Genomic DNA, 12,568 nt, shown 5'->3' on the forward strand with positions numbered 1-12,568 from the left:
GCTGTCAAAGAGCCAAAGTATGTATTCCATGTCTTTAACGTCTGGAGCACTGGTAGCAGTAGAAGATTGCTAACTTTTGAAGTCTGTTAGACTGTTTTCAGTCACGTGCTTAATTTGAGCGGCGGGGTGGGGGTGGGAGGGGAGCACTTATTAGTCAGGACCGGGTCTACACAGAATTAGACTGCTGCCGACTCTCTGAGTGCACAAGGGTCTCCCCAGTTGTGGTGAAGAGCTGATATCGCACGTGGCTGCTCTTAAAATATTCAAATTGTACGCCAGGGACGTCCGCCCTATTATGAGATACGTACACACTGACAGGAACCGTACCTGCTTCCGTTTAATGGTCACTCACTTCAATCAATCACAACAGTGCTACCAATGACCGCTTGAAAAATATGTTATTAGTCCGCCCCCCGTCTCTCCTAGGCAAATCCTCACGTCTGTGTCAGGAAGCGGACCAATCATCACTGTTTTCGCCCGCGGCCCGCCCCAGCAAACTGCGCGGCCTCTGCACAAATAGGGCGCTTGAAAACAGAGAAGGAAGCAGTGTGTTGCACTGCAGGCAAATTATAACTAAAAGGCAGTTTTAGTAACGTGTAGCCTGCGGTTCTTGTATCTCACTACGTTGGGTTCAGTGTACTAATATGGAGCAATACGGTCCATGCTGCAGTCAGGCAGAAGCCATGATGGTAAGATGTGTGCCAGGCTCGGTAACTCTTTCAGCAGCATGTAAGGACTAACATTTTTTTTTAAGATAGGACTTAGCGACTTAGTCGTGGGACTTCATTGTACTTTAAAAGCTAATGTGGTGGTGCTCTTTTATTGACGTCAAAGTTAAGGCGTCGAATGAAAGAGTTGTATTCAAATCTTTGCTACTGGGCACGAACCCAGTGAGTTATATTACTGGCGTTCTTGCTTGAAATTTAAGGCTGTGTAGAAGTGCGAGCGTCTTAATTATTTCTGGTAGTAGCATTTTCTTGTTGTTTTTATACTGTGAGTCAACCCTGCGGACACTAGCATTATGTGAGAATCTGCTTGGAATGTAACTTATTTTCAAAATAGAGAACGGAGAGGACTGTGTTTCAAAAAGCATGTTTATTTAATTGGGAGGAACAGGCAAGTGTTGAGGATTGAAGTTTGCACGGCACTCTAGAGGACTGGAGCGACATTCTTGTCATGTGAATGTTATCGGAAGGGATATTATTAATGTATTCTAACAACATACCGGTGTCTCGTACAGGATCAGGCTTGCAGCACCTGCGAGTATTCCCGCTATTAGTATATCCCTTTGAGAGGCACCTGTTTAAGCAACGCAGGCTCACTGCCCTGGGGGGGAGACAAAGCATAATATAAAGGTTGATAGTACAACTTGTCGCGAGGGGAACTGAGGCTTTTTTATTCAATCACTACACTTAGTGCATTACTTTTTCAATTCGTTCCTTATTATTTTTTTAATTCTGCTCTTTTCACTCCTTTAATTTATTTTCCTCAACCTATTCCTTAAAACCAATAAAGGAAGTTGGTGGAGCCAGTGAAGTGGGTTTGGCCTCCCAAAAAAATGTGAGCACCTGCACTTAATATTTTACAAATTAAGCACCCCATTACTTTTATTGGGTTTGTATTTTAACTTCAACGCCTCGACAGGGGTAGTAAGCGTTATATAAATGCAAACCTATTTACCTCTCTCCCTCCAATATCCTTTTTAATCTAAATACCTAACCATCATATCCACCACTCAAATTACTTTTTTCTATACTAATTCACAACTAATCCTTTATGGGTTCTTGAGTAGCCTGCGACTCACGGGAAAAACGCTTCAACGCCACGTCAGGGGTGATCAGTGCTATATAAAGGCAAACTTTTTTTTCCATCTACTATCCCTCCACCATCCTTCTCAATCCATATACCTAACTAACCTATCCATCACTCAAATTACTTTCATATTTCATTATACTAATTCACCACTAATCCTTTACCGGTTTCAGAAAACCGAATTGGCGTCTCGTCGGGGATAGCAATCTCTATATAAATGCAAATACAGTACAAATAAAATAAAACCTTGCATTGTGATGTCCTATAATTATATATGATGGAAGGGAAGACAAATATATTTTTCTAAATAGTAACTGTTTTTGTTTTGTTTCAGAAGAGAAGAAGGACATCTAAACATTTGATTTCCGAGAAGGACTTGAACCACTTGGACCCTCAACATATTAAGAAGGTGTGGGATTCATATTTTAAATAGCATGCCCATTGCTCAACATATTTTTAGGTTCAGGTCAGATCCAGGTGCCTTGGTGCAGTATTGTTAGGATCTCAAACGTGATGGTTCCAGGTGGTCATGATATAGGTGGAGCTGTACACACTCTTCATCTTGGGAGGGGATGGTATTAGCTGCTGACTAGTCGGTTATATTTTCCTTCCAAGGCTGCAGCGCTACTGGGGAATAAATGGTGGCAGAGAACACTAGGTGATGCTACAGAGCCATAAACTATGCACCAATGTATGTGCCACAGCAAAAGAACCACTGGCTTATATAAGGAAGTAGCTCTCCAGTGTGTTTATCAGAGTAAAGCTGGAGACAAGGCGGGATCTTATGGTTTGGGGTTCAGGTTTGTGTGAATATTGGTGAGCGCAGAGGAACGTGGTCAATTTATTAGGATTATTTCTACCAGGGGGTGGTGATGGTGCTGAGTTCGGTCTCTACTTTTCCATATCTTTTGAAGAGGAAAATGTCCTGCCAGTAGGAGCTACCCACCACCAAGAGGGCCATAAACTTGATTGGGTAATCCCTGGCACCGGGAGGTGGGGCTACACCTGGGCAGAGATGACTTATGAGATGGGAGCACTGCACTATAAAATTATTACAATGGGGACAGGACCATTGTGGGCATTGAAGAGCTAGTCTACTAAGAGGCTTCCCAAAGGCCATATCACTGGGTAACTAACTTTGAATCCCTCCTTTGGCATTCTAGCGCTGGGTCCTCACAAGGGACCCGACCAATCACCTTGGCCATTGCATGCACTGTCTCTGGTAGGCTCCCCCTATGTCCAAGTTGTTGTCCTTCATTTGTGTCTACATCTAGAGCCTCACCAGTTTCCCGGTGCCCAAACACCAGCACTTCCTTTGTCGTCACTGGTAAAGTGCTGTTCTGTTGGGCATTGGTTGGCTCGGACCTCTACGGCGCAGTGTTGTATGACTGCATGCTTGGACTAGGGCATACCGTGGTGGGACTTAACTACGCAAAGTCACTAGGACAGGTGTCTGCCTGAAGGGCAATACATGAAGGTTAATCATAGGCTATATGTCTTGTTGTTCCCAACATTGGTACCTGCACTGTATCTATCCAAAGGCGCCAATCTGGTTCCCCTGTGATAGCATGTACCATCCTCCATCTTGTGAGTTGTAGCCTCCATGTACCCCAGATTGCAGTAAGCAGAGTCCAGGAAGTGGTAGGGGGCAGACTATTGCTGTCTCTTCCTCAAAACAAAAGTAAACAAAAAAAAACGATTTTCCCTTTCTGTGATTTCTGTCTATGCCTCTGGTTGTTGGAGTTTAAAATTGTAGTTTTAACCTGCCTGTGATTGGATATTTTATCACCTGATTTGTGTTTAAACGTGTGGTTTTTCCTGCCCATGATTGCTTCCATTTAACATGCTGAATTGTGGGATTTCCAGTCAACTCATTATTTTTTCCCTTTCATTGCTGATGACTCAGTTTTTCCTCCAAATTTCTCCTTTGCTGTGTGCTAAGAGCTGTATGTTAAAACAGTGCACCCCCAGCCACCATTTTGTGTTCACAAGCCAGTGAAACCAGCCCCCCTGCATCCCCCCCTCCCCCCAGCAACAGAGATATTCTACATCAGAGGGTGCTTCTGTGAGCTGTTTAAACTAGGTTTACTAGGGACTGTGCACTTTGTTTTTTGGCCAGGAGAGGGAGAAAAGTTTTATTCAAACAGTGTTGTTAGATTTTAAGTTAGCGAGGCCTTTACCTTGCAGAAGTCCAAAGTGAAGATTTGAGCCCATCTGTTTCCTAGGAGATTCTGAACAGGAAAAGCAGCTCCCCAGCAGGGCTAGGGTTCCCATTGCCTGAAGGGGGTCACCAGATTACTAGGGCTCTAAGAGACCAGGGTTAGGGCGTCGAGGCTATGGGCGGAGAGGACAAGGGCATTTGCCAGTTTGAGACTTTCTAGGCCCAGAAATGCTGCCCAATATACATACCTCCCTTATGCATTTATATACTTTCAATGTACTTGTGGATCTAGATATTTATCACTTTCTTCTTATTTAGCATTTCCAATGCACCTCCCTATTTCTCAGCCTATACTTCGCTCAATATATCCTCTACATCCACTCTCATTTAACCTCATACCACTACTGACCCCCAAAAATCCCTTTCTAGACTCTCTCCTACTCTACCCCTCCTTGAATAATCTTACACCTCTTTTACAATACCGATCCCCAAAACAAACCTTTCTAAACTCTTCCCTCTTTTCTACCCCTCCCCAACCCTTCTCAATCCAAATAACTGACTAACTTTTCCACCACTAAAATTACTTTCATGTTTCACCATACTAATTCAACATTACTCCTGATGGGTTCCAGAGTAGCGTGCTACTTGCGCTTCAAAACCCCATCAGGGGTAGCAAGCGCTATATAAATACAAACCTCTTTCCCTTCACTATCCCGCCACCTACCCTTCTCTACCCAAATAACTGAATAACATATCCACTACTCAAATTACTTCATATGTTACTATACTAGTTTTCAACACTAATCCTTCATGAGTTCCGGAGTGGCGTGCTAATCGCCAGAAAAGCACTTAAACATCCATCAGGTATCTCAAGTGCTATATGAATGCACACCTTTCTTCCCCTTTATCCCTCCACTATCCTTCTCACTCCAAATAACTGACTAATATCCACCACTGAAATTACTTTCCTATTTCACCATAATAATTCACCACTAATCCTTAAAGGGTTACCTGAATAGCATGTTTCAACACCACATTAGGGGGTAACAAGACCTATATAAATACAAACCTTTTTTCCTCCTCTATCCTTCTGCTATCATTCCAAATCCTAATAACTGACTAACCGATCTACCACTTAAAATGTACTTCAATGTTTCACTATACTAATTCAACACTAATCCTCTATGGGTCCCGGAGTAACGTGCTACCTGCCGAAAAAGCGCTTCAACGCCTCGTCGGGGGTAGGAAGCACTATATAAATGCAATTACAATACAATGAAGTTAACAGCAAGAATGATTGTTTTTGGAGCAGAGTCTGGTAACACTGATGGAGCTGCTGTGTTAGCACACAGTAGGTTTGTTTGCTTGATAAACTTGCGACGGGATGGTCCTTTTGTGAACCTTGTCAAAAGATAAGGAGTCGGAGTGTGGGAATTGCAGACGACTTTTCGTCAGTGATAGCAACACCCCTGAATATCTCTGAGGATAACGGGCAGTGATTACGGACTCATATACTGGCATTTTAGCCTAACTATCCTTCTCTTCTAACTGCCAGAGTTATTTGACAAAAGAGGCATTCTTTGGTGATTTGTTTCCAATGTTTCTGTGATATTTGCCCTTCAAATTTAATGATTTTGTCTCAAATTTCTAAACTCATAAAACTTGGTTAATCTGAAGTATTTTTCTTTTCTCTAATTCTATGAAAAGTCTTGAGAATGTATGTTAGGTGCTAGAGGCAAACCTATTCAATCACTTTCAAGTAAACAGCCCCACTGACAGGCACAAGAATTTCAAACCAGTTCTCTGCCCCCCGCCTTAGATGGTGCTTAATTTGTAAACACAGAAGTACTGGCGCCCTAAGGTTTTCTCAGATGCCTGTCCTCGCCACATGTGAATGCCAAGCCTGTATAACCTTGATTCCACCTCATGGCTTTCATTTACCACGATATAGTGTAGTCTTTTTATTTCACACTTGCAAGTTTTTTTTCATTCGCACTTTCTCCAGTTACCACTATTTCCCCTAATTTCTCTTCCTCCGTCGTATCCCCCTTTTTGCATTTCTCTCTCTCTCTCTCTCTCTCTTGTACTGGGTCAAAGTCTGATGATGGAAAAATAAGCCCCAGTGCCCAGAAGTACGTGTCATGGTCCCCACATGCAAACAACCGGATCAAATTAAGCACTAATTTCATGGAACAACTAACTTCCTGGTCCACACCGACTCCAGGTTAATTAGAACACCACGGATATTCACCAAACATGCTTTCAGCTTCGAACCCTGAAGCTGGTTGATTGTTAATTGGAAATTAACAAAGTTCTTTATACTTAATATTTGCACAATTCTTTTCAACAACTAATTCACAAAGTTTTTTTCATGTACAACATATCCTCCATTCCATAGGTGCTATTCCAAACAAGGAGGAAGCCTTGTGGGATGTTGCAAATCTTCACGATGCAATGTTACTGTTTTACACAGTCTGTGTCCAGTCCTGTTCTCATGCTTCATACACCCAACCTTTTCCTGGGTACCATTTATAACCGTATTCATGGGACGAATATTGCTTTCAGGGGACCAGAGAGCTTACAGGTGCAAGGAAGTAGCCAGAAACTTAAAATACACCCCACTTTGAACTGTATCCAGGGGTTGAGGTAAGCAAAGATGTTTTCCGAAGGGAACAAATGTCTGGAAATTCCTTACATAATTCTTTCTCCTTCTTTTAGTCATGTCTTTCCTTTCTTCGCTCAATCTTTCTGATGATTATCTACGTTGCCTTTTCCCTTTTTCCACCCTTTCTGTACTATCATCCATCCATCTAGCCATCTTTCTGTCACTTTACATTAATCTTTTTTAGGTTTAAATCTTTTTTTATTGAAGCAACACAAAGAATCAAAATACATTGCATAGATGAAATGGATTTGCAAAGGGCCGAGCCCCGCGTACGGTGCAGAGGCCCTCCTGATGACAGTCCAATAGCAATCCAATCAATAATATGAAGCTGGTATAGGCAGTGCTGCAAAAAAGAACTCCCTCTAAAAAAAAAAACCCTCCCCCTAAACTTCTCAATCCCCATCCCCTCCCGTCCACCCTCCCTCCGTCCAGTGCTCAGGTTAATCCCACTCCTGTTTACCTTTTCCCCGTCAAGGAGGGACCACCTACGTGAGGTCCATTCCGAGGTCTTTCCCGTTAGGTGTAGTAAGCTGTAATAGGCGGAGATATTTCGGGCAGGTGATTTCTCTAAATTCAGTGGCTAACAAAGAGTGGAACAGCTGCCAAAGTTCATCAAACTGGTCTATATCTCCAGCGAGGGTAAGGGACAACTTCTCCATTCCCAGCACGTGCCACAGTCTATGCAACCACCCCGTAAGGGAAGGAACAGTAGTAGTGCGCCAATGTATAAGGATGTTCTGCACTGCTGAGCCCAGGGCGATAGCGATCTGCCGTCCCTTACGTGAGCGCAGGGGATACATTAGGCGGTTAGGAAGCCCAAGTAGAACATAGGCAGGGAAGCGAGGTAGTTCAGTCTGAAAGTGAGTGTCCATGTCATCCAGCACCTGTTTCCAGTAGCAGTGTAAAAGCGGGCAGTCCCATAAAATGTGTGATTATGTGCCCATGTTCCCGCCAACAAGTGTTGGATCTGCTGTGGTCCATCTCTTGTATCCTTTCTGGGGTATAGTACCAGTAGGTAGATACCTCGGTAAAGGTCTCCATGAGCCTGTGTGGTATGAGTGAGAAGGAATGACGCCATCTGGACCATATATATATATGGTAGAGAACACGACACCCCGCTGGTCGCCAGTGTGTTAAAGCCCCCTGTTCTAGCCCGGGGTGAAATCCGGGTTACCGACCAGGGGAGTAAGTGGTGAAGGAAAAGTGGTGAGCTTGTGTGCAGCATTGGTGGCATCCCAGGCCTTCAAGGGTACCCTTGTGACAAAGGAAGCGTACAGGTTGGCGGGCCGGTGAGCCTTGCGTAGAAAGGGTATTTCCTGGAGCGGGCGCCCTGCCACCGCCTGGTCCTGAAAGAGCCAGTGCTTGTCTGATTCCCATTTGCTCCATTCAACTAGATAGCGTAGTTGTGCTGCTAGAAAGTATTTGCGCAGGTCTGGTATCCCCAACCCCCCGGCCTCCGGAGCGAGCGTAGACGGTGCCCTCTTCAGTCTTGGTTTCCGGCCCTGCGTTTGCTGAATCCAGCCCGCCGTCGATGGTAGTGGTAGTGCTCGGAATAGGTAGAGCATTTGGGGGAGGACGGTCATCTTGACTGCAGCAATTCTGCCCAGCCAAGAAAGGGTGCCAAGCGGCCAGCGTCTCAGCTCCTCCTGTATTTTCCTGTGGAGTGCAGTATAATTGGCCGGCAAGGTGGGAGCTAGCTGGATCCCCAGATATGGCGCGAGGTCAGATGAACACTGTAATTGGAAGAAGTCTTGTAATTACGTTTTGGTAGCAGGAGCGAGGGACAGGGCTAGAGCCACAGACTTATCTAAGTTAATTTTGAGTCCTACAACCCTTGTGAATGTCTCTCCGCTATGCAGGCCGGTAAGGCTATTCGCGGGTTCTCTAGGGACAGTATAACATCGTCCGCATAGAGACTGATGGTGTGGGTGAAGCCGCCAAATTTCACCCCTGTTGCTGCAGGTGTCTGGCGGATCCGCTGGGCAAAGGGCTCCATATACAGGGCAAAGAGGAGGGGCGACAACGGGCACCCCTGTCTCGTGCCCCTCTCAATGTAGAAGCTCTGGGAATTGCAACCGTTCACTCTCACCACAGCTGTAGGAAATTTGTAACACTTAAAAATGAGCGAATAACATTTTTCCCTAAGACGTACTTTCGCTAGGATCCGTTCAAGGTATGGCCAGTGTACACGGTCAAACTCTTTCTCAGTCGACTGCTAGCAGCAGCCTCTCTCCGGGGACTCTGGAAGCTTTTTCAATGAGATGGACGATCCTTTTGGTGTTGTCCAGTCTGTCGCTCAGGATATACCCCGCCTGGTCCGGGTCAACTAGGCCCGGCAGGTGGGGGGGCCAATCGGGCCGCTAGGATCCCAGTATATAACTTAAGATCCACATTCAGGAGCGATATTGGCCTATAAGAGCTGCACTTGGTCCTATCCTTTCCCCGCTTGGGGATGACCGTAAGAGCTGCCCGCAGAAGGTCAGGCGGGATCGCACCCGGTTCAGAGAAGGAGTAGAAAAGGCGAGTGAGAATCGGCGCCAGCATCGCACAGAACGTTTTGTAAAAGAGGGATGTGTAGCCATCCGGGCCTGGGGCCTTCCCATGCTTGAGTTTGGCAATGGCAGAAATTACTCCTCCATGTCCTCCTGTCCCTGTCTAGGTGTTTCGCTTGGGAGGGGGCCAAGGAGGGGAGCGTGACCGAGTCTAAATAGTCTGCCGTTCGATTGTCCAGTGTGTCGCCCGTATAGTGGGCTGCATAGAAGTTGCGGAAGGCTTCCGCCAATCGGGTGTCCTCAGTGATCGGGGCTCAGTTGGACCCAGTGATCTCCTTCACCAAGTGCCGTTGTTGCGCCGCTCGGAGTCCATTCGCCAGTAGACGGCTGCACCTGTCCCCACTGGTATAGTAGGCGTGCCGCAGCCTCAGTGCTGCATATTCCGCCCGGTCCACATCTAGGGCCGTTGGGAGTTTCCTCGACACTTTAAGTTGCTTCCAGATTCCGGGAAAACCCGTACGTTGATGCATCTGCTCGAGTTCACGAACTCGTTGGGTGAGTTCATCTCGTTTGCATTGCCGCTCCTTATTCTCCGCAGAGGAGAGGGCCAGAAAGTCTCCCCTGACTGCCTTCACGGCTGCCCATTGAGTCGCCAAGAAGGTGTCGTCATTGGCGTTGTGCGATATGTAGTCACGGATAGTGTCTTGAATTCGCGTCACTACTGCTTTCTTATGCACCAAAGTGTCTCTGAGAAGCCAGACTGGGGGAAACATGCTAGTGGCGGCAACTGGATCGTAGTGGACACTGGCGCATGCTCAGGCAGGGAGATTACTCCGATCTCCGTCGTGGTGGCTAAAGCGCACACCGGTCCTGTGACCAGGAGATGGTCCAGTCTGGCGTATGTTTTATGTGCATTGGAGTAGTACGAATATTCCTTATCTCTGGGATGTGTACGGCGCCAGAGGGCATGGAGATATTGTTCCATCATCCGATCCTTACACCCGGATGTGAATGTCCCTGCCTGAGGTGTGCGCTGAGCAGACCCATCTAAGGCTGTGTCAAAGACCATAATAAAATCCCCCCCCCCCCCCCCGAGTATGATCTGTGTATCTGCGATGTCAGTCAGGGCCGAATGGAAGAAGCGTTCCTGATTCTCATTAGGGCTGTATAGGGACCCAACCGTAAACGTGAGCCCCCTATCCTAACCCGATAAGCTAGCAGCCTCCCCCTTTGTTCCGTGCACTTGTGTAGAACCTCCCCCTTGAAATGCTGTGCAACCAGAATCGCCACCCCTGCAGTCTTGTGTCCTGACGAAAAGAATTGAGTCGGGAACTTGTGAGAGCGGAGTCTGTGGCAGTCGCGTGGTAGCAGATGAGTTTCTTGCAACAAGCAAATGTCTGCCTGGGTGTTTTCCAAGTGGGACAGTATCGCGCGCCGTTTGACTGAGTTATTTAGACCCCTAACACTAGGGTCAGAATCTTAAAGGTTGTAGGTGGCATGTGTGACAGTGGAGACCAAAACTCTGTTTCCCCATCATAGTGGTAAACTGTATGGATGTCCTGGTGGTAGGTGGTGTGGACTGGTATCCAAAATACCTGAAACCTGTAGATGCACTGGACGACCCCCCCCCCGGAACCCCCGTCCTGCCTTCACTCTTCCCCCCCCCCTCCCTAACTCAACCAACCCTCCCATCCCAACCCCCTCCAACGCCCCACCTTCACCCTAACTTGAGAACCCCAAAGGCAAACAGAGTCTCGGGCCTGTCAGAACGAAGTTCAGGTCCGTAGAATGTCATCGTGTGGGGAAACATGGCAGGGGCAACCCCTCCCCCCCCCCCCCCCCCCCTGCCCCCCCAAGCAAAGCAAGGCATGTGGGGCCTCCCCCAGATTGTGGCCTCCTAGGATGAAGCCGTAGTGTCTTTGACCACCTGCTGTAAGGCTGCTGCTTGTTCCTGGGCTATCATTTCTGGGTCAGGTTTGAGGTGCGCCCTCGATTGGTGACGCCGCAGAACGCGCTGCCAGCCATCGTGGGAACGCTGCGTGGGCCCATCTTGCGACCCGCGTGGGGAGGCCTCTCCAGACCCTCTGTTCTCCGGCAGGTCGATCTGTAGTAGAGCGCACGTGTCGCTAAGAGAGCGGAGTTGATGCAAAGTCCCATGCCACTTAAAGATGAGTCGAAATGGATGTCCCCAGGAGTACGGCACCCCCTTGTCGCGTAGGAATGTCGTGACCACTCTGAATGAACGCTTCTTCTGTAGCGTGATGGCTGATACGTCTTGATACAGGACGATGGGGTAGCCCCGGAACTGCAAAGGTTGCTTCTGACGGGCTACCTGTAGAATCCGTTCCTTTAGGGAGAAGTCTGGGAGGTATGCCAGGATGTCCGGGGGTGGAGCCGATCTTGCCAGGCCCACTCAGTGCGCACGGTCAATGCGGATGGCGAACTCCGGGGTTTCTCCAAGTATGTCTCTGAAGAGGTCCTGCAGATAGCAGGTGATGCTGTTCCCCTCCGCCTTTGATGGCACACCCCGGAACCGTATGTTGTTCCTCTGGGAACGGTTCTCAAGGTCCTCTGCATGATCCTGCAGGTCCACCTGTTCCTGAAGGCAGAGAACTTCCTGCTGCAGGTGAGCCAACTCTTCACTGCGGGCATGGTCAGCATCTTCCACTGCAGCCACTCGCTCCCCCAGACCGTCAATGATTCTTCGTAGCTCCCTCTGTTCCCCAGCTAAGTCTTATTTGTGCTTGAAAAACTTCCCTTAGGGTGTTAAAAAGGGATTCCAGGAAGGTCCTCGTAATGGGCGCCTCTCCCTCCTCTCTCTGCTGCCCAGTGGTGTCGGCCGAGGGCGATGGGGGGTGTCTGGGTTTTCCCCCCTTTTTGCAACGTTCTTGTTGAGCATGTCCGTTATCGAGCGATTGCCCTTGCGTCCCACGTTAGCCATGCTGCTGTCGGGTTAGGGACCCCAAAGGCCACTGAACCCCGCGTCACCAGGGGGACTGCCCGGATCAGTCTCCCACAGCGCCTTAGTCAGTCCAGAGCGGGGTGGGCGACCCCTCCAGGGACCTGGCGGGCCCCTCTAGGCCCGTGCCTCCGGGTGCAGGGCCGGCGCAGCGCGCCGATCAGGAGAGCCGGGGGGGCCACAGTGGGGTCCGCACCGCGTGTAGGTATCGTTGTCTCAGGTCCCCCTCCTCGCCAGCGTGGCTCAGGTCACTCTCTCTCCAGGGCTGGGTCGAGGCGTTCTAGGGGGAGGCAAGGGTCTCGGCAAGCTCTCCTGCACCACAACAACCAGGTCCCCGGGAGCAGGGCGCGCAGGTGTCCAAGGGCCCACAAGGAAAGTCTTGCTCCTAGTTGTGGTGGTCGAGGGCCCGCCTCCGTCGACGTTGCTCTAGGCCCCAAGCCGGGGCCTGGATTTCAAGTGTCCCCTGGGCAGCAGGCACA

The 12,568-nt window shown here is 48.4% G+C and overlaps 1 protein-coding gene across 2 annotated transcripts in view; it reads left to right on the forward strand.

The window, feature by feature from the left end:
* Positions 1 to 449: 449 nt before the first annotated feature.
* LOC147718733 (sodium- and chloride-dependent neutral and basic amino acid transporter B(0+)-like) overlaps positions 450 to 12,568 on the forward strand; it is a 367,624-nt gene continuing 355,505 nt past the window's right edge. Inside the window, exons 1-2 of one of the 2 annotated variants that reach the window (XM_086966770.1) lie at positions 450 to 689; positions 2,147 to 2,221. In XM_086966770.1, the coding sequence (XP_086822896.1) occupies positions 645 to 689; positions 2,147 to 2,221 (120 nt within the window). In that variant the 5' untranslated portion in view covers positions 450 to 644. The remainder of the gene's footprint in view (positions 690 to 2,146; positions 2,222 to 12,568) is intronic. The other variant, XM_086966769.1, reaches the window with a different exon arrangement.

This window comes from Lissotriton vulgaris, chromosome 4_1, assembly GCF_964263255.1.
Source record: "Lissotriton vulgaris chromosome 4_1, aLisVul1.2, whole genome shotgun sequence".
Lineage (NCBI taxonomy): Eukaryota > Metazoa > Chordata > Amphibia > Caudata > Salamandridae > Lissotriton > Lissotriton vulgaris.